The sequence below is a fragment of the Ceratotherium simum genome, chromosome 3 (assembly GCF_057802395.1).
Source record: "Ceratotherium simum simum isolate JZ-2026a chromosome 3, ASM5780239v1, whole genome shotgun sequence".
Lineage (NCBI taxonomy): Eukaryota > Metazoa > Chordata > Mammalia > Perissodactyla > Rhinocerotidae > Ceratotherium > Ceratotherium simum.
This window is the reverse complement of record NC_141902.1, coordinates 17,994,921-18,017,980: the sequence shown is the minus strand read 5'-3', so window position 1 is coordinate 18,017,980 and position 23,060 is coordinate 17,994,921. Positions and strand designations below refer to the sequence as shown.

The following is a 23,060-nucleotide window of genomic DNA, read 5'->3' as shown; positions in this document are numbered from 1 at the left end:
ATCGTAGGGCTCCGCTCGCCTGCCGGGCTGCGGATGGTGGGAGTCAAGATGGCGGCGGCCGCAGCAGCCAGTATTAGAGAGAGACAAACAGGTACCGACTTATTCCCCTCTCCTCCCTGCGGTTTTGTGCCTGCCGTGGGGACATCCTCTTCCTCTGCTTGTCGCCCTCACTCGGTCGCGGTGCGTGCAGCTCGGAGACGGACCTCCAGGAGTTTAATTCAATTCCCAGAGCATCGAGGGCCCCTCCCCTTTTGAGTTTTTAGGGAAGAGATGCCATTAGCTTGAGAACTCGGCCCCTCGTCCGTGGTGCAGGATCGGGGGCTTCAGGCGTGGGCCGGTTGCTACAGTCCTGCTCTTGTCTCTTTCCTACTGGGCCTTAAAAGGCCATCATGACATCTGGCGGCTGGCATTTTTTCCCTCTGTTGCCACCTGTGAGGTCTCCGGGTTTCTTTCTGTGCGTGGTTCGGTTCTCTCCTAGTTTCAATGTTGAAAGAGTTTCATTTTCCGGCACTTCCACCGCAGTTAAAAATTTAGGTATTCTTTTTCAGAGCAGCTTGCGTTTTGCCGTTTCTCTCCTGTGGAACAATCTTTTGGGGATATCTGACGAGAAATGCCTGAGGATAAAGATTCAGCTTGCTGGAATGGGATTGAAGAATGACAAAATAAATGAATTAATAGTTTTCCCATTTTAACTGTTTGATGAATTAGTGTTTTAAAACTACGTATTACTAGTTTCATCTTCGATAGAGCATGGCTATATAGCTTCTATTTATGCAGTGAAATGTAAAAAAAAAACAGTACATATTTCTTACTTTGAGCTTTGATAGTTTTTTCCAGTTTAGATATTTTTAGTTTTGCCTTATTTTTTGTGACCATCTGGTAAGAACTTGGTTTATACCTGTTAGCTAATTGTCTTGCAAGTTGGCAAGCTGTTACCTCTGAGGAGTTAATAGAAATAAGCCATCAAGAATGTGCATAATACTTGGAAATTCTGTCTCTTGTAATTATGTTCTTTTGCATATAAATCTGAATGGGAAAATAATTAGTTACAATTAATATGACCTACAGAAGGGATTTTTGGCTGTGCTTGATTCCTTTGTTTGGAATTCAAAGGAAAAAATGATAGACTTCAATCTAGTAATGACACAGAGTGCGTACTGAGTTGTGTTCTGCTTTTCCCAATAGATAATTTAGTATAAGCTGTCACATGAAGTCAGGCATAACTTAAATATATGAAAGTCCAAATAAGGTTTGGAGAATACCTGCCATTCATTTTATCTGTGTAAGTAAATAGAGGCCCCACTTGTTTTTACTGTGTGGTTCTGACAGGTTAATCAAGCTCAATGAATTAGGTCATACTACATATTAAAATAAAGAAAACATGTCAAGGAAAACTACCAAAACAAAGGAGCTTTTTGAAAAATGAAATTTGTATGGTAGTAATTTTTATATACAGAAACTTTGTAGAATATTAAAATCTAATGGTATAATTTTATGTTTCTGTGGAAGTAAACTGCATTATAGCAAGATTTCACATTCCTGGATAGGTTATGCCAGATCAATCATTTATCAAATTAGTACTCTAGTTGAGTTCTGTCTTATTTTCAGAGAAAGATAAACTCCTTTATATGTGCTGTATAGTAGCAGAAGTAAACATTTACCTAATGCCTATTGAGAATGTTTTGGGAAATAACTCACAATGCATTCTCAAATATTTTAGATGCAAGATACTTTGATACAGAGGAGTTTGCAGTCTCTTGGGGTTGATAATAGCTGATATTTATTGAGCGTTTATTGTTGCCAGGCACTGTTTTAAGTGATATTTGTATGTATTATTATCTCCATTTTGCAGATGGGAAACTAAGGTATAGAGAGGATAACTAAAATGCCTGTTTTTTGCTTTGCCTGCCTGAAGCATCTTTATTCATCTTTTGAAGGTCACCTCAAAAATCATCTCCTTTGGGAAAGTTTCCTGGATCATTCCGCTCTCTATTCTTACCTTTAGTTCCACAAGCAGAAGCCTGTGTACTGTTGTCCTTCATGCATGCATGCCTTCCGTTGCAGGTTCTTGCTCAGCTCCCCCACTTCTCGACATTGGAGAGCCCCCGATCAACTGCTTTCTCCATGTAGTGATCTTAGGTAGCCTCTTGGCCTTAGGTATTATCTATATGCTGATGATCCCCAAGTTTATGTCTCTAGCCTGAACCTCTCCTCTGAACTCCATCTGCCCCGTATCAATTAATTGCAGCTCCATCCCTGTAGTTGCTCAGGTCAAAAACCTTGACGTTTTCTTGACTTCTGTCTTCGTTATTCCACGTCAGATTTGTCAGTAAATCTTGTCGGCTCTACTCTGAAAATATATCCAGGATCTGACCATTGTCATTGCTGACACCCAGATCCAAGCCACCAGGAATTTCTGCAGTAACCTCCTATTTGGTCTCTTTGCTTTTACATGCCTGTTGGCCTTCGTTTTTCTTCACACAGTACTTGAAGTGATCATTTCACATATTTGCTCAGAACCCTCCAGCAGCTTCTCGTTTCAGTCATGGTAAAAGCCCAAGTGATCTTAAAAATGGCCTTACAAGGCCTTATATGATCTGCTCCACACTTAACTTTCTGACCTCACTCCCTATTACTCTCCCGGTTCCTTGAACACACTAGAATGCGTCTACTTCAGAGTCTTTTTATTTGTTTCTTCTTTCTGGAATAGTCTTTCAGAGATAGCTGTGTAGCCAACTCCCTTACCTCCTTTAGGTCTTTACTCAAATGTTACCTTCTCAGGAGGCCTTTCCTGGCTACTGTATTTAAAATCATACAACTCCCTCTTCCCCCTTCCCTTCCTTGTTTTTCTCCATAGCACTTATCGTGATCTTACATACCATGTTTTACTTATTTTGTTGTCTTTTTCCCCCAGCTAGAATGAAAGCTACTTGAGGATAGGTAATTTTTGTTCAGTCTGTTTTTAGTGCCAACAGCTAGAGTAGTGTCTGGCAGATGGTAAACACTCACTAAACATTTGTTAAATGAATGGTAAATATAGTTAAATATATAGTGAATGAGTGAAGAAAACATTCCAGATAAGGGTGAAATTACATTAACCAAGCCTAGGACTGTGGATCGTATGTTTAGGGCCAATAAAGAAAACTAGTTTGTCGTTTCAGTTAAAAGCAATGATTTAAGCCTTTAGGGAGTTACTCTGATGAAAATAAGATTACATTCTTATATATTCTTTGAACACAGGCCATGTACTCTATTCCACTCTATTCTAAATCCACTGTGTCAAAATACCTGTTAACAAGTTAGCCAAGGTTCAGGGTTGGGGATATTCACCTAGATGGGGCTGAGAAGGCCGTGTGGGAATATCTGCTCATACTGGCCTCTTTCTGTTGGCTAAGGCCTGGCTCTGGAGAACACTCTATACCTGGGGCTCACATGCAGCCCAGGCTGTGGTTCTTCCTGTTTGTCCTGTGTCAAGAGTGTGAACACCTGTTCTCAGAAGCAAGATTTCCTTTCTTTGGCCATCAGTGCCAGGGGGTGGTGTCTGCATTGCCTGGAGGTGTGAGGAAGAGCTCCGCTAAAGCGCAGTGGGAGAGTTAATCCTGGAGCACTCTCTATGCCTCTTGTGTTATTTCAGTTTTAAGTACCAAAGTGTTGTGTTGTTTGTTTCTGTATTTTTTATGTAATACCATAACACCTGTGAGCTTCTGAAGTAGATGTAAATTATTGGCTGAGCATTAGGTATTAACATTTTACCAAAAAATCATCTCTGTATGTGCATACACGTAAATATATGAATATATCACTGAAGTGCAGTCTCCTATTATTTATCTGCCTCAAGAAACAAGCATTTAATAGAAGTTTTTCTAGTGAGTGAATGAGTATGCTATAACTTGGTACTCAGGTGATTTAAGTATTAGATAGTTCTGTAGTGGGAGTTTGGCGTGTTGATTATTCTGTATTACATAATAAAGCCTAATCCAAATGTTTTTAAAAGTCAACCAAGTAGATTTTAGGGTTACCAATCTTTTAAAAATTAAATCACCTAACTAGTACCCTCCCTTGTGAAGTTGCCTGTTCAACTTCACATAGAAGTATATTGAGGTTTTTATTTTCCTTAGAAAATATTTCTGAGTCTGCTGTACAACATGAGCAGATGAGCTCTAAAAACCACAAAATACTATTAACGTGTAGAGCATAGTTGCTGTGACTTGTAGAAATTGTATATTTTCTTAGCAGAAGTTATCACTTATCCACCATCTCTATGGGAAAGCCTCACTTTTTCCGTGGAGCAGATAATATTAAGCAGTATAACTTCTCAGTGAATCTGACAGGATAAATTGATCATAAAATGTACTGCAAGATAACTAAAAAACAGTATGAAGTTTTTGTATATGAATCATTTAAATATATCATGGATAATTTTTGCTTTTAGAAAGACTGATCTTAATCTATGCTTTCAGCCAGACAGTAGACAACAGCACCAGTCATATATTGAGGCCACTGCAAGTTCATGATTGACCGAATTTCTTTTTGCATCTATATAAAATGTAATGTGGGATCATCAGGAGAAACAGAAAAGGCTTCTTCCTGAACATTTTTCACATTTTCACCTGGGGACAGATGCCTGTCGTATTTTAGAAAATCTCCCAAACACGTGCCAATTCGCTGTTGATGGAATGGCCTTACAAGAGTGATTTGTGCATTTTGTTTTGAGGTAGTATGTAATAAATGTGGGGAACAAACGAAGTCCTAAAAAACAATGGTAATATTTAATAAGACTATTTTCATTTCCAGTGGCTTTGAAGCGTATGTTGAATTTCAACGTGCCTCATGTTAAAAACAGCACTGGAGAACCAGTATGGAAGGTAAGAGAGTTTGTTTTAAGGGGGACTGTTTCCTTTTTCTCGGCCCTTATTGGTAGTGATTGGAGGGAATTTCTTGTTAATGCTGAACAGTAGCACATTTTAGTTGTAATGCATGCATATTTTATGTTTATTTAACATGGCTTCTTAATGTGACTCTTTTTGATAAACGTTTTATGGAATGAGACAGGCGATGATAGTAATATTCATCTAGAGAATCCAGCTGATCTCCTGGGTGGGGCCTCACTCATAGGTCTTTACTCTGGTTGATGTTTTGTTCCTTAGCTTTGCAAGTCCAGAATTTGGATCTTGAAAGTTTGCTCAGAGTTAGTCAGACTCAGGGGGACTGGTCCATTTTAACCAACTCATGAGAGAGTGATCTGTAACCAGAATGCCAGTTTATTAAATTAATAAATTATGAGATGTAAAACTGTTTACTGTCAGTAAAACTGTTAATTGGACCAGAAAGCAAGCTATGATCTTTCTCCCTTGAGAAATGCGGGAAAATCTTTAAAAATTCCTCTTCTTTAGAGGAAGATTGGCACAGATGTTAGCTCCGGGACAATTTTTCTCACACACACAAAAAGATTCCTGTTCTTTGAGCTCCTTCATTCTAAACTTCATGCTCACTCTCCTTCTTCAAAGAGATTGTACACTTGATTAGATTTAAACTTACTAGTTTACAATCACTTTATACTTCTCTCTTGCTAAGGATTAAGAACAAGTCAACTTGGTTACAGTTCAAGGTGTTTTGAAAACTCTCATGAGTCCTTATAAGTCATTTGGGTTAACTCTAAAGGTAGTTAAAGTCATCTATATTGAATTCATAGTTTAAGCTTCAGCGGGTGCCCTAATTTTCCCCTTTCTTCCTTCCTGTTTGTAGGCATCTTCTTATTGCCCCTTGCATAAACTCTACTTTTTTATTGTTTCTAAAGCCTATATTGAGCTTTTGAATTAAATAACTTGAGAATTTCTTGGGTACAGATATGTGCCAAATTCTTTCCCTACCCATCACTTCTGTATCACAAGATTAATAATACAGATATATTGAGATTTAAAGAGAGAAAATTTTTGAGGGATGCAACCCTCTTATAACTAGAGCAGGAAGATTTTTAGCTTTTCTAAAGGAAATGCTGGCATTCAAGAAAACCATGTTTCTGTGATAACATGTTTCATCCTCTCGTTAGCGGTTTCTTACTCCGTAAAGAATTATTGAGATAGTTATGAAAAACACTTAACTAGTTGAAGTGTCTTTTTTATTTGCCTTCTAAAACTAATTTTGAGTTAGAAGACCCAGTTGGCGTTCTTACTACTCCTCAAAGGTAGTTTTAATACTTTATAATGTGAGGAAATGCATGTGGCAGAATAAGGCTAACAAGTACTCTTTAGGAACTTAATTTTTAAAATGAGTATCTCATTAACCTGAGATGCTTAAATTACTAAATTTTCTTTACACTCTTAGGACTTGTTACACATTAGTTTTGAAAGTAACTAAGTTTTACTTCTCTCTTTCTAGCAAGGATATATGTGAACTGGGTAGGGGAGTGTATGTGAGTTTGCTGTATGTTCAAAGTCCTTTATTATAGCTTAAGATGAAGATTTTTTAATCTCTAGCATATTTTTTTAAACCTAGAAAAAGCATTTTATAAGAAGAAATTTATATAATTATTAATTTATTTTAGCCTAAGTAATAATGCTTTTAAGAATGGATTACTACGTTAATGGACATTTTGGTAAATAATTATGGAAAATGTTAAATTGAGATAAATATAAGAATTCAATATACATGATTTATTAAAAGAAAATATACTTCGACATTGTCTTAATATGGGTTATCTATTGACTGTTCACTAATAATGTTTAAAAAACATACGGGTTTTTTTTTTTTTTCTTCACTAGGTGCTCATTTATGACAGATTTGGCCAAGATATCATCTCTCCTCTGCTATCTGTGAAGGAGCTAAGAGACATGGGAATCACTCTGCATTTGTGGGTTTTAACATGTTTCTAGTAATGGCATTTGTTTTCAAATACATTGTTAAAGATTTCTTTGGCCACCCTGAAATCAAGGTATTAAGGGACATTTATAGGAAAGTATAGAAAATAATGTTAGGTTACAGTACTTGTATAGAACAACATTTTTTTCCCATATCTTTTATTCAACCCTGAGGCTTTATAATTTCAGAATTTAAATTTTCTCTCTTGTTTCTTTTCCTACAAACTGGTTTACCCTCTCATGTGAAGGAAAAGAACTGGTTGTCTTAAGGTCTCTTCCAGCTCTGAGAATTTTTTATTCCTTTAATTTAAATATACTTTTTTAAAAGAGAAATATCTAAATTAGTTTATCATCAATATGAAAAATTTAAGTAACTATGAAGTGATGACTGTTAATCACCATAGGAGGCTATCTATGTTGTCTTCTTTTTTTTTTTGTGACGAAGATCGGCCCTGAGCTAACATCTGCCAATCCTCCTCTTTGTGCTGAGGAAGACTGGCCCTGGGCTAACATCCATGCCCATCTTCCTCCACTTTATATGGGACGCTGCCACAGCATGGCTTGACAAGCGGTGCGTCGGTGCGCGCCCGGGATCCGAACCGGCGAATCCCGGGCCACTGCAGTGGAGCGCATGCACTTAACCGCTTGCACCACCGGGCAGGCCCCTATGTTGTCTTCTTAACTACTAAATTCATTTGATTATATTGCTTCTGATATGTTTGATAAATAAAACAATTGCATTACTTTGTAGACTTGGCCTAATATAACGTTTGGGGAGGGGCTGTATTCATGAATGGATACTAATACTTGTATGTACTGAAAGAGTCCAATTTTATGGTGTTGTAACATATTTGCATTTTGTTCTGTTTATGATGCTGTAACCAGTTTTTATTCTCTGATGTTATAATATATTTAATTGAAATGTGCTCTTTTACTGGGAATGTAGTTTTAGATTTCTGGTGAGTAACATATCAAAATCTGGTTAAAATCTTAAGTTCTTCAATTTTACATTAAATATTTATTTTAAATTAATAGAATATTATATTGCATTAACTCTAAAATATACTTCTCACTTTTTTATATTTCTGAAATTAAGATCTATCTTCTAATTAATGCCATGTTATAGTTTAATTGACAGCATTTTTCTGCCAATTTTAATAGAAATTATTTTAATAACATTTTAAAATTGATAGTGCCTTAGGTTTGATGAAATACAGTATTTGACAGGTTTTTCCTTTAATTTTTATGTCAGACTTAAAATACAGATTTATTGTTGATAATGTCGGGGGAAGAGGGAGAATCTCCCTCTGCCCTTTCCCTTAAGGTTCTTCTGCCTGGCCAAATAATCAACAAGACAGGTTAGCAGGAGAAAATAATACCAAGTTTAATAACATGTATACATGGGAGAAAGCGGGGACACTGCGTTTCTCAACACAATAGCAGAAATTCTCGTCTTAAATATCATTTTCAGCCAATGACAAAGGAGGATTTTGGGGGTGGGGGGAGTCAGTTATAGGAGATTACCACTAAAGCACAGTAAACAAGAGTAATGTTATTATGCAGCCCAAGGCCTCACCTTCCACATTGATAAGTTACTAGAAATGAGCTCACCCCCCACTTTTCCCAATACAGAGAGGGAGATACCTTTACAAATGGAGACTTCCCTTGTAAATGATTGTCTGACAACTCCTCGCAGGGCCATCCAAAGAATGTGGCCAGAGAGACAGAACTCCCGATAAGATGGGCTTGTTGGTGCCTTTTCTATTGTAACCTCTATCCTAAATTATCTTTTATAGCAGTCATGATAATAACCCCTTCCTAAAACAGATTTTTTGGTTTTAAATTCTTTAGGCAGTTTGGGAGGGGAAACTCAAATATTTTTCCTGAGCTCTCTGAGTCCTTATTGTCTTCAGCTCGAAATAATCCGCATACCAGAGTGGTGCTTCCTGGGGCAGCTTGCCCTGAGCACCATCAATAACATGTTAATTCTTATGACCTGAACTGAAGTTTAGATTGAAGCCATCCTTAGAAATGGTGATTTATTAATAAGCATTGGTTCCTATTACTGCCTTACTGTTTAACTCCTTTATTTTGCTAATGAAAAGAATAAAGTTTATAGAGTTTAAGTGATTGTCCCACGATTGTATGGCTAGTTAATAGCGGAGTTGCAACCAGATGGCTTGACCACTAATTGTGTGCTGTTTGTCTGCTGAACCATAATGGCTCAATAATAGTGACTAATAGAGGTGAGGACTAACTCATTACTTCCTTAAGGGGTGACAAGATAGTCTGCCAGTTTGAGAGTCATGGATTCTCTCTGCCCTCCTGTTACTGTTGCCACCAGAGCATGGAAAGATTACGCAACTACCCTGGTGAATTCTTGTGCACCCTGTCTCTGACTGTTCTTCCTTATTTGCTGGAGTATACTTCATCAGTTACTTTATGCTCTACAAGCTGATGTAGGCTGTTTTGTAGGAAACAATAATTAGAAGTTTCCGGAGCGTGAAATGGTAGTTTCAGCCCCTTAGGCGATTGGACAGCCAGCATCAGAAGACATCAGCCAATGGCTACCATCACATTATAGTCCTTTAGCTGTCAGTAGCAGCAGCCCAACAGTTGGAAAGAAGTTATTAAATGTAGACTCACTGGCAGCATGTGCCCCTTTCACTCTTTTCTTTATAAAACGATGACTAAATTATTGTATATACATAAGGATGTATATAGAAGATTGTATATAGGATATTGCTTACAGAAGGATGACTAGAATGTTGTAGAAATAGAATGTTAGTTATATCTCCTGATGTCAGTGTAGTAAAATCTTACAATGAAGAATAAAGACATTTTGTGATTTGATATTGGGATGTTGGAATGAATATACTCCCTGAATTATAGAAAGAGGAAACTATCAAGTGATATAATCTATGAGATACTTAGAGGATCTCCTGTGCATTCTCTTATGAAGCAATAAATACAAAAAAATAGATAAAGTTTTAAGGAAACATTCATATGCCCTTCATTTTAAAAATATATTTGATTTTACTTACGGTTAAGTTTTTTCATTGCTTCTGAAGACTCTTCCAGCTTTCTGTTTTCCCTCTCTTGAAGAACTGCATTTTCCTCCCACTCACCCTCCCGCCAACATATTTCTATGAAAAATGAGAATAAAATTGATTTTGAATGTGCTTTAGTTCTCATTCAAAGAGAATATTGGTAGAAGAGACTGTCTGACCATAAGAGGTATTAGAATGAGGCAACTGGAGTAGAAGAAATGAAGACTAAGAAGAGATTAGGATCTTACTAATAAAGATCCTTTTAGAGACAGCTTTTAGAGCTGTCTTTGAGCTGGTGATCTTCTAGTTTGAGAAATGTTGTTTTAAACTATCTTTTTAGATAAGTGACTAAGGAAAAAGTGAGTTTTGTGTTCTTTATATCTTCTAGGCTTTTGCATTCTGATCGAGATCCTATTCCAGATGTTCCTGCAGTGTACTTTGTAATGCCAACTGAGGAAAATATTGACAGAATGTGCCAGGTAGTATGAGTTCTTATCTTCCTGACTCTTGAATGTGGAAACAGATTTTTTTTTAAAAAAATTCTTAGCTGTCCACTGTGAAAAATCAGAAATTCCCTTACCAATTTCCCACTTTGAGTTTTGAGACTATCTTTGAATTTTAAATAGACTTAAAGATTTAAAATTTTTTGGCTGAAGAAACTTATATTGATTAAGACTGAATCTGGCTTTAAAAAACAGAAAACCTATCTATATTAGCTTTTAAAATAAGATTTTGGGGGCCTGCCCTGGTGGCCTAGTGGTTAAGTTCGGCACACGCCACTTCAGCAGCCCAGGGTCTGTTCCTGGGTGTGGACTTACACTACTCGTCTGTCAGTGGCCATGCTGTGGTGGCGACCCACGTACAAAAAGAGGAAGATTGGCAACAGATGCTAGCTTAGGGCCAGTCTTTCTCAGCAGAAAGAGGAAGATTAGCAACTGATGTTAGCTGAGAGCCAATCTTCCTCATCAGAATGAATGAATGAATGAATGAATAAATAAATAAAATAAGAAAATAAAAGTGAGATTTTATTTTTCTAAGATAATAAGATGTCTGGGAGTAGGAAGTCCAAGCAAGTACAGCAGTTCTATAAGGTAATCAAAGACCCAGGCTCCTTCTGTCTTTCAGATCTATCATCTTTAGTTTGTCACTTTTCATTGTCTTGCTTGTTGCTTCATGGATGCAAGGTGACAGCTGCAACTGCAAACATCACATCTGTGTTCAAGGCAAGAACAAGAGGGAATTGGACTGTGCCAGCCCTCACTCTTCATTGTGATCAAGAAAGCTAAGTTTTCCTAGAAACTCCCAGAAGACTTTGATTTATGTCTTATTGGATAGAATTAGCTTCAGGGGAGGCCACAAAAGTTAATATTTGGATGACTGTATTGCCACCCCAAACAAAATCTGGATTTTTTAGCAAGGAAGAAGGGAAAAATAGATATTGGATAGGTAGCTGACAGTATGTTCCACAAGTCACAAGCATCTTTGCTTGTTATTGACTGTTGAATCAAATTACTATTTAAATTATTAATGAAGGTCACATATTTGTGTCCTATGTAGCTAATGATGCCTAGCTTTCTCTTTCACCCTGCATAAACCCGACTATGCCACTTTTAAAGAGGTACAATTTATCAATCCCTTCCTCTTTCCTTTTTTGTAACAGCTTTATTGAAATATAATTCACATACCATACAATTCACCCATTTAAAGTGTACAAAGCGTACAATTCAGTGGTTTTGAGTATATTCACAGAGTTGTACAACCATCACCATAATCAATTTTAGAAGATTTTCATGTTCTAACCTCAACTATTATATCCCCAACACCCCAATCCCCATCCCTAAGCTACTTTTTATTTCTGTATATTTGCCTCTTCTAGATATTACATATAAATGGAATCATATAGGTGACTTGTTGTATCTGGCTTTTTTCTCTTGGCATAATGTTTTCAAGGCTTTTTTCTCTTAGCATAATGTTTCAAATGCCACATTGAAGCATGTGTCAGTACTTCATTCCTTTTTAATGCTGACTAATACTCCATTGTATGGATATATGAGATTTGTTTATCCGTTTATCAGTTGATGGATATTTGGGTTGCTTCTACCTTTTGGCTATTATGAAGAATGCTACTATAAACATTTGTGTACAGGTTTCTAGGTAGACATGTGTTTTCATTTTTCTTACGTCCATAAGCAACTAGGAGTGAAATTGCTGGGTCAAATGATAACTCTATAGTTAAAGTTTTGAGGAACTGCCAGACTATTTTCCAAAGTGGTTGCATCATTTTATATTCCCTCCAGCAGTATATGGGGGTTCGTTTCTCCAGATCTTTGCCAATACTTTTTATTACCTAACGTTGGGTTGTAGCCGTCCTAGTGGGTATAGAGTGGTATCTCATTGTGGTTTTGATTTGCATTTCCCTGGTGACTAATGATATTAAGCATCTTTTAATGTGCTTATTGGCCATTTATATATTTTTGGAGAAATGTCATTTAGATCTCTTGTCTAGTTTTGAGTTATCTATTTTGGATACTAGACCCTTATTAAGTATACTATTTGCAAATATTTTCTCCCATTCTTTGGGTTATCTTTTCACTCTCTTGATGGCTTCCTTTGGAGCACAAAAATTTTTAATTTTTATTATAAACTTAATTTTATCCATTTTTTTCTTTAGTTGCTTGTGCTTTTGGTATTATATTTAAGAAACCATTGCCAAATCTCTTTGTTTTCTTCGAAGATTTCTCTAGTTTTGGCTGTTACATTTAGTTGTTTGATCTGTTTTGAGTTAGTTTTTATGTATGGTATGAGGTAGGTGTCCAGCTTCCTTCTTTTGCATTTGGCTATTCAGTTGTCCCAGCATCATTTGTTGAAGAGATTATTCTTTCCCCAGTGAACAGTCTTGGCAGCTTTGTCGAAAATTAACAGTAGATACATTGGTTTGTTTCTGGACTCTCTATTCTGTTGATCTCTATGTCTGTCCCTATGCCAGTGCCACAGTTTTGATTACTCTTGCTCTGTAGCAAGTTTTAAAATTGGGAAATTGAGTCCTCCACAACTTTGTACTTCATTTTCAAGATTATTTGGCTGTTGTGGGTCTCTTGAATTTCCGTATTAGTTTCAGGATTAGTTTATCAGTTTCTATAAAGAAGCCACCTGGGGTTCTGATAGGGATTGCATTGAATCTGTAGGTCAATTTGGAGAGTATTTCTATCTTAACAATATTAAATTTTCTCATCCATCAACATGAGATATCTTTCCATTTATTTGGATCTTTAGTTTCTTTCCTTTTTGTGTGTGGGTGGGTGGGTGTGTGTGTGTGTGTGTGTGTGTGTGAGGAAGATCAGCCCTGAGCTAACATCCGTGCCAGTCCTCCTCTTTTTGCTGAGGAGGATTGGTCCTGAGCTAGCATCCGTGCCCATCCTCCTCTACTTTATATGGGATGCTGCCACAGCATGGCCTGACGAGCGGTGCGTCGGTGTGCACCCAGGATCCGAACTCAGGCCGCCAGCAGTGGAGCACGCGCACTTAACTGCTACTCCGCGAGGCCGGCCATTCTTTAGTTTCTTTTAACAATGTTTTGTAGTGTGCAGAATACAAGTTTTGCACTTCTTTTGTTAAATTTATTCCTTCATTTTTTTAATGCTATTGTGAATGGAATTGTTTTCTTAATTCCATTTTTAGGATTGTTTATTGCAAGTGTATAGATATATTTTTAGGATTGCTTATTGCAAGTGTATAGATATCCAGTTGACTTGTAGTATTGATCTTGCTTCCTGCAACCTGTTCAACTTCTGTGTCCTTTTGAGATGTCTGCATCATTCTTTCACACTTCCTTACTTTCTGGTACAATAAGATGTTCCGGTCTCATCTTGTACTTCCTCTGTCCCAGCCCAAGATCCAGCCATTTGTCTAAGGAGCCCTGGTTACTTTTTGTAGAGAGTGGTATTTAGAAATCAGTGTCTGCATTAGGTGTACTTATTGCTACTAGAGTGTCGCAATTGTTAGGCCTTCTCACTGGACAGAGCTAGGAAATACATATATGTACATACATGCACACTTTTATATCTATATTTCATTCTATAAATCCTTCTGCTTATCTCTCTAGATAGATAGACAGTCAGGCAGACAGGTAGATAACCTCCAAAACTGTTTCAATTCAGAGATACAGGACTCATTTTAGCTTTTTCTTTTTCCATTTATAAATTTGTAACTCCTCTTTCGGACATTGAGAAACATGGCTCCCAATATCCTCACCATATTTGCTTACTTTCTCAGTCCTCTCAATCCTCAGTCCTTTAACCAATCTCCCAGCCCTTGCTGAACCACTGCCCTGCTCAGCCACCTTCCTCACATAGGCTCCAACCCCTGTTTTTCACATTTCAACATCTGAAATCAGGTGCATCTTAAAATCAATGGTGTGTTGTAGAATTTTATTGGCAGCATTAATTCTTTCTTAATGTTACATAAAGTAATGTTGTCTGTTACAATTGACAATATCTTTGATTTGAAGAAATATGATTATTTAGATATCTGTTTGCCTAGAGTTTAAGAAAATAAGTAAATTTGATATAAGAATTTGCATAACTTTAAATTATACTACTTTTGGATGGCTGAGAAGGAATACTTCTGGAATTGGTCATTGAATTATCACATGTCTGTACACAGTGAAGCAAGTATTTATTGTATCATCACGTGAGCAGAGCAGTAGAAGGTAGTGTCTGCCAAATATAATAATCATTTTACTATGTAAGAGAGCCACTTCTGGATACTTTTAAGAAAAATGCACATATGCTATTTCAAAGCCATTTTATGCATTGTTGTAATTAATAGGATTGTATGGATAATATAATATCATAACTTTAATTATTAAAATATATGTCAGTTACACATGGTAACCAAGTAACCAATACTTCTTCATAACTTAGTTCTCTTGGGATACTTTTGTTTATTGTCATTTATGTAACCTGTCTTTTAAATAGTTAAATTATTCTCCAAAACCTTGCTATTATAGTATCTAAGAGATTTTTATTTGTGGTCATCTTTTATACTATCCTATAAGAATGAAGTATTCATTGTATTTGTAGGATCTTCGAAATCAACTCTATGAATCATATTATTTAAATTTTATTTCTGCTATTTCAAGAAGTAAACTGGAAGATATTGCAAATGCAGCATTAGCAGCTAGTGCAGTCACACAAGTAGCCAAGGTAAGAGATTTTGGTTGGTTGATGACATTTTGTTAATGTAAAATTTAATCATATCCTGAAACCTGTTATTTGACATAGGTGTCTAATTTACAAAGGACCAGAACAACCTAAGAAATATTTAGACTCAATAATTTTAGAAAAAGTTCTGATAATATAAATTATCTTCATCTTGAACTAGGCAAAATAAACCAAACTATAGGAACCTATTCAGTGAGTTTGAAAGACAAAAATAGAAAGCTGAATCAGTTTTTGTTTTAGACTGGGAATTGTATAATCTTTTTAGCTCAACTTAGAAATAGTCTGACAATTGTGTTATCATAAACTATACTCAAGATACGTTGACATTGTTTTGTCTATAATCATTATAGTCACCATACTACCTCCAGATCTTTTCTTACTTAGGAGAGAGGATCCAAAGAGGCTGTGTTGCATATTATAAGACAGAAGGAATTTGCAACAGGCCTGCAATTCTACATCATAGTGACTTTTTAGTCAGGTTCAGCTTAGTTATAAATAAATCTGTAAAATATATTCTTGGTTATAGCCCTGTTGTGCCATGTGCTTCTTGAATTTGGACAAAACATAAATGAAAATTCTAGGGAATGATATAGGGCAAATAAAAGACTGAACAACCGTGCATTTACTTCTCATTTTTTCCCACTGATAGATTTTTCACTCTTAGATTTAGATGGTCCACTGCTAGTTCTGGTTAGTTTTTGAGGCTTATGTGTTAACGTTCTGGCTCTTCCAAAGTTTATCATGAATTTTACACAAAATAATAAGAACGGTTTTCAATTTATTTAACTAAATTTAGTGTATTTCAAATAGTTTTCTTAATTTTTCTCCTAATTTATACTCCTAAAGAACTAGTATAACTTTTCCCCACTTATAAATGTTCACAGTAGAAAAACAGTTACTATGACTTTCTTAGGGAAGTGTGATTAAAATGAATATAAAAATTGAAATTGTGGAGCTGCCCTGGTGGTGTAGCAGTTAAGTGCGCGTGCTCTGCTTCGGCAGCCTGAGGGTTCACAGGTTCCCATCCTGGGCACGCTTCGACGCACCACTTGTCAAGCCATGCTGTAGTGGCGTCCCGTATGTAAGGTAGAGGAAGATGGGCACGGATGTTAGCCCAGGGCCGGTCTTCCTCGGCAAAAAAGAGGAGGGTTGGCATGGATGTTAGCTAAGGGCTGATCTTCCTCACAAAAAAAAAAATTGAAATTGTGGTTTTTCTTTAAAATTGATATCCTTTCCCATCCCAACCACAATTTTTAAAAAATTTTTATATCTTCTTAAATTTTGTTTTCTGAAAATGTTACTCTCCTCTTTAATTGTTTTGCCAAAAGGCATGCTTTTATTGCTTTTTATAATAACTCCTCATTCTTGCCCAGTTAGGCAGTCTGCTACGTGGTATAATTTTTAGATATTGAATATGATTTTAATTTTTTCCATTTTTACTATTGGTAGATTAAATCAAACTAAATATGCTTTCAATATAATAAAATTGACTTGTAAACCTTTTCTTTTGTTCTAGGTTTTTGATCAGTATCTCAATTTTATTACTTTGGAAGATGATATGTTTGTATTATGTAATCAAAATAAGGAGCTTGTTTCATATCGTGGTATGTAAAAATAGGAATATTGTAATTCATTATTAACAAAATGAATGATGTACTGTTAAAAAAAGAAAGTTAACATGTTTAGTGCACTCCAAAACCAGTTTTGTTACAGCAGTAGAGCTGTAAAAAAATTTTAAAGCACACAAAACAAGTTTCAGACTGAATTCTGTCACATATAAACAACATTTAATAAACCTGTTTTGTAAGGTCAATAAAGTACAATTCTCTGACCTTGTAGGTACTGCGTAGTAACTTGCATGAATGGTTCCCTCATGGCAAGTAAGACAGTATTTTAGTAGTAGGATTCAGTTCAACTTCCAGTACTTTGACCTTTGGACAAGAACAAGTTACTTTGCTTCTCTGCTTTAGTTTCTTCATCCATAAAGTGGGGATAATAATACTCTCTACCTAATAGAGTTTTTTGGGAATTAAATAGATAAAATGTATAAAATGCCTAGAAAAGTTTCTGGCACATAAAAAGTACTCAGAAAAGGTTGGATAATATTGCTATTTATCAAGATCAGACAGTAATCAGGAGTCAGCAGCTACTGTACCACTATGGAATGAAGTCTAAGTGCCATTCTCAAACATAGAGTGTGAGAATTCCTTGATTCTGATACCTTGTTCACGCAGTAGAAGGGATTTGAGTGTAGGTGTTTGATCAAATGCTAACTACCTCTAACGTTTATGTTCCCAGTGTTGGTAAACTGACCATTCCTGGGATATAGATTAAAATTAAAAGATGCACATACACGTGCACACATGTTTACACCCACACCATGTTATATTGTCTATGTTGATTTTTTTTTTTTTTTGGTAAGAACGTTTAACATGAGATCTACCCTCTACATTTTTAAGTGAACAATACAGTATTGTTGACTATAGGTACAATGTTATATAGCAGATCTCTAGAACTTATTCATCTTGCTTAACTGAAACTTTATGCCCATTGATTAGTTATATTGACTATTTTAGAAAATTGAAGACTACCGAAGCCAATTTAATTAATGAAATAATCATTAATTTGCTACTTAAGAATTGAGATGTTTGGGGATGAAGAGAATATCAGTGGTTCTTAAGTGGGTAGTGTGTCCCCCTAAGGGGGCATTTGGAAATGAGTAAGGACGTTTTTGATTGTCACAATCACCAGGGCTGCTACTAGCATATAGTGACCAGGAACTAGGAATGCTGGATGTTCTGCAGTGTGTAAGCCATGCTCATACAGAAAATTGTTCTGCCCAAAACACCAGTGGTACCCTATTATAAAACACTGGACCAGATGGTAAGCTCCCTGAGAGAAGAGAGCATGAATCTTTTGGTTTCCTTGAGCTCCATAGCATGCTTTCTTGTTGAAATTAAACGGCATCCCTAGGAGGTGTAAGTATTCGCTGAATGGCCCATGTAAGAGACTTTTGATGGTAGTTGTTATTTACAGAAGTCTATTTACAGTTAATTGAGTTTTAAATTAGTTAGCTACTTATTTAAGTTATATATTTAAAACCTAGTTTCCCTTAAGTCTTTAAAGTAAACTTGTAAATTTTGTTATATTATTTATAAATCCAGTTACATAAAAACAAGCACATTTACTTTTTATTTGATTGATTACCTCAGATTGAACAGAGTAAATTCTAATCAGTCCCATTTAACAAGCTTAGTCAGCAAACTTAGTTTATTAAATTCCCTTAAACAGTTTAAATTGCATTTATAAATTCAGTATATTAAATTTTCTTTTTTAAGTACTTCAAATACCAAACCAGGCAAATTTATAAATCTGGCAAGCAAAATCTGCCCAGATATTTAAATAATTCTTAAAAATAATTAAATTTAGTCTAAGTTCACTAAACAATCTAGTACTTATAAGTTTAATTTTCTGCCTCTCAACTTAAAAAAAAAGTCTGAAATTAGTTATTAGTATAATAATTTAAAGTATAAATTTAACTTATTTTAAAGTATAATCACATGGTTAATTGCTCAGATTCTCAATAATATAATTATAATAGTAATAATAGATTGCTCTATGAGCACTTTACAGTATAAGCTCATTTACTCCTCAGAATAACTTTGTGAAGTTGGTATTATTATTATTTCCATTTTCCAGATGAAGAAACTGAGGCACAGATATTAAGTAACTTGGTAAGGAAATGGCAGAACCAGCTTACTAGTCCCAGGCACTCACTCCAGAGACAACGCTGTTAACCATTATGTAATTATATACCAAATCCTCTCAAACATTACAAGTAGTTTAACTGATCATCTTAAACAGATTATTCCAAACATAAATCAGTTATATTTATACCATGGATTTGATTTGGAGCACCTACTTTCCATAGATTGGGAATTTATTTATCCAGTAGAGGAAGCAGATTTATCAGCTCAGTTACACCCAGGCTACTATCTCTGACAAACCAGATTATCACAAGTGAGTTGAGGTTATTGATGCATAGTTTTTTGAGTATTCAGGGTAGTTCTCATTCAAAAGTGTGGGACTAAGGTATAGGACCTAAGGGCTCGAGGCTTCCATATAGATTTTACCTGTACCAGTTATTGACAACATGAACTGAATATTTCCCTGGATTTATGACCCCTGAATTTATATAATTCACATTGTATCCTTATGCCATTTCTATCATCAGATTTGTATAGATGCTACCGAGTAGCAGCACATTTCCTCATCCAGATTCTGTATTGCCTGGTTGAATTCTTTATTATTTTTATGTTCTCTGCATGGACCATACTTCTTTAAATACTTTCATATATCTGGTGAGATTCTGCTTTCCTCTCATGCTAATTACAAGTTGTATTAAATTTTATATTTGTTTTCACATTTAGGATGTTAGGAAATTTAAAATATTGTATAAATAATATTTTAGTCCAGTCAGTCTTTTCAACCAATAGTGAGCATCTACTTGTCAGACACTGGGCCTAGGTATTGTGAGAGATAGGAAGATGAAAAAGGCAAGGTCTTTGACTGTCAAGGACAGTCTTCACAGCAATGTTTCTTAAAATGTACCGCAAGAATCACCTGAAGTGCTTGTCAAAATTGCAGATTTCTTAGACTTTTCCCAAATCTATTGAATCGAACCCCTAGGGGTAAGGGCTAAGAATCTTTAATTTTTAATAGCTTCCAGAAGAACTTCTTTCTTTTCTCTCATATTCCTAGAGTGATTCTTATACCTACTGAAGTTTGGGAACCACTTATGTACAGTCTAGTACATCAGAAAAGAAATTCATATAACTTATTATAATACAAAGAAAATGATATGTGATATCAGTCTTGCCATAATTGATTTGCATTGTGCTTTTCTGGAGTAGTTGGATAATAAGATCAATAATTTCTTGAGGCAATCTAGTGTTTATGAATAAAATTATTTAATAGGATATTTATTTTCTGTTTGCTCTAGCAAAAATTTTGTATAGTTTGTGTGGTGGGTTTTTTTTCCTATTGCTACTCTGATATTGATACTACTCTTATTACTGCTACTGATATTCAAGTTTTTTTTTTTTAAGTAGTGTAATTTTTAATAGATAGTTCTTCACTTAAAGTTTAAAGCATAAAAAATTTTACTTGTTTGACAGTATTACAAATGTTATCAAACTGGTTATTGATTAGGAGTTTAGTAATAATTTTAAGAGTTTTATAAAGATAAAGTGTAAATTTTGGTCACTTTTTTCTCCTTTACCTATGTCATTTTAGCCATTAACAGGCCAGATATCACAGACACAGAAATGGAAACTGTTATGGACACAATTGTTGACAGCCTCTTCTGCTTTTTTGTTACACTGGGTAAGTTTTCAAATTTTTCTGGTTATTTCTTCAAAGTAAATTAATTATCTAATAACTCATTTTGATCTGTTACACTGTAATATGATCCCCTTTTATCTATTCTGGATCTCCACAGGCTCTTCAGAGTTGGGATAAAATACACATTTTGTACTATATAAAAACATAATTCTTCTAATAGTTTGATGTGGTTATTCCTCTTGAGTTAGCGTTTAGCAGATCTATTGAGTTGTTTCCTTAGATGTTTTTGGTAATTGTAACTTTCTATTGAATTACTCTAATAGTTTGGTGGTGACTTCACCTATGTACTTGCTAATTTTCTTTCAATATCTCATTATGAAAAATTTCAAATACACTTCTAAGTAGAGGGATGTGTGCCTGGTAACTTAATAAGGCAAACTCCCAAGACTCCAGAAAAGGCCAAACTTATGTATAATACTAATCCAATATGCTCTCAAAATTGTAAACATTTCTTTGGAACATCTAAATTTACTTATAGTTACGTTGTGTTAAGTATCTAATGTGTGACTTTATGCTTTACTATTACTAATGGATTTGTTTAGAGACCCTCTAACTGCAGTTTTAATTTTGCAAACACTTAAAACCTTTCAGTTAACATGATTCTCATTAGATTAGTAAAATTTCTCTCCATTTCATAAATGAAAAAATTAAGGAAGAGAGGGTACCATGCATAGTTTAGATTAGAGACAAAAGTTTGAGAAGAATTTGTATGCAGATTTGGGAGCTCCCTCCTTTCAGGGATTTTTCCCTTTAATTTCCCTGAACTCCATTCTTTGATTCCTCAGCTCAGTAAGTGTTCTGTTTTCTGCTTGAGCTCTTTATCCTGTGTGCCCTGCAAACTGGAAAGTACCCTCGGGGAAAGGATATCTCTTCTTTGAAGAGTTTTGCCTTCCTCCGTTTTCTACCTGCTTTTGATTGCTCTCAGTACCTTCAAGAGGGGTTGTTGTTGGTGTTTTTTTTTAAAGAAAGCACATGTATACAACTTTTAGTTGTTGAACAGACATAATTAATCTTTCTATTTTGCCATCCCACACCATCTCCAAAATTTTGCTGAATGCTGGGGTTACTGTGGACATTTAAGGTCATTTTTGCTTGGTTAATGCTGTATTTTCAAGGTGAGGGTAGATTGAAAAAGAGAAGTATAAATCAAGACCACTGAAGTGGTGGAGCATCCTTTATTATGTAGAGTATCAGAAAGTGATTCTTTCAAAGGAGAAGTTGAAATTATTGCCAGTGTGACATGGAAGGATGTCAACAATAAATTGTTAAAGGAAAAAAAACAAATTTAGGAACAGTATATGTAATATCCTATTTTTCTTTTTTATGCACTCCACTCATTCACTTATTTAGACTATATGTGGAAAATAACCTGAAAGCATCCATATCTAATTCTTTTTTTTTTTTTTTAATAATTTTTTTTCCCCCCCCCGCAAAGCCCCAGTAGATAGTTGTATGTCATAGTTGCACATTCTTCTAGTTGCTGTATGTGGGACGCGGCCTCAGCATGGCCAGAGAAGCAGTGTGTCGGTGCGCGCCCGGGATCCGAACCCCGGGCCGCCAGCATCGGAGCACACGCGCTTAACCGCTAAGCCACGGGGCCGGCCCCCATATCTAATTCTTAATGGGGATTATTTTGGGGTGCTAGAATCAAGAGGGTTAACTTTATACATTTCTAATATTACTTGACTTTTTTATGACAAGCATGTATAACTTGCCATCAAAAGAAAACAAAGTCTTAAAAAATTTGCTAATATTCCACATTTTTACTTTCGCAATTGAGCATGCTTTGTATAGAATCTAAAATGTAACAATTTCAGCATATAAAGATTACCATGTTCTCAGTTTGTTTTATGAGATTTTTAGGGCAATTGGATTTTTTCCTATCATTTTACAGTTTTTTAGCCTTTGATAAAATTTGGAATAATAACAAGAAGTTAAGAGGCCTAATGAGTTGATAATGAATTGAAACCAACTTTTAGGAGCATTTCACGTTATGTGGAGAATGTGTTTTGTGTTATCTTTTAAATTAGTATTTTAAAAAATAGACTATAATCCTCCATTTTGTTAATTTGTAAAATGAGTAAAAAATAACAATACTAAACTGCTAAATTAGCTAAGCTCTTTCTTTTCCTTTAAGTCAAATTAAAATGAACCCTGTGAGTGGAGAGTAAACTTAGTCCTTGAAACTGCCTGCAGGGAATCAAAATTCTGATTTAGTCAATTCATTGAAAAAAATGTGATCACACTGATGGGCCAACAGCATATAAAAATAGTCTTTTTCTGACTCCCTAATGTTTTCTTTTTTAATGAGAAGGTCTATTTCTGAAACCTTGCTTTTACTCTCAAGGTTATATAAGTCCTTTTATGTTTGTAGCCTGCACTTGTATACATTTGTTGTATGTTATTTTTTGATGCTTATGTATTTTATAAGTAACAATCATACATGGCTTAACGAAAAGGATATGTCTGAGAAATGAGTCATTGGGTGTTTTTGTCGTCATGTGAATGTCGTAGAGTGTACTTACACA

General features: G+C 35.4%; 1 protein-coding gene across 4 annotated transcripts in view; it reads left to right on the top strand.

Moving 5' to 3' along the window:
* SCFD1 (sec1 family domain containing 1) overlaps positions 1-23,060 on the top strand; it is a 98,696-nt gene continuing 75,636 nt past the window's right edge. Inside the window, exons 1-7 of one of the 4 annotated variants that reach the window (XM_004421146.3) lie at positions 1-91; positions 4,795-4,865; positions 6,762-6,850; positions 10,296-10,386; positions 14,989-15,111; positions 16,646-16,733; positions 20,425-20,514. In XM_004421146.3, coding sequence (XP_004421203.1) covers positions 34-91; positions 4,795-4,865; positions 6,762-6,850; positions 10,296-10,386; positions 14,989-15,111; positions 16,646-16,733; positions 20,425-20,514 — 610 coding nt within the window. In that variant the 5' untranslated portion in view covers positions 1-33. Of the gene's footprint in view, positions 92-4,794; positions 4,866-6,761; positions 6,932-10,295; positions 10,387-14,988; positions 15,112-16,645; positions 16,734-20,424; positions 20,515-23,060 lie in introns of those variants that run through there. The other 3 variants (XR_015549740.1, XR_015549738.1, XR_015549739.1) reach the window with 3 other exon arrangements.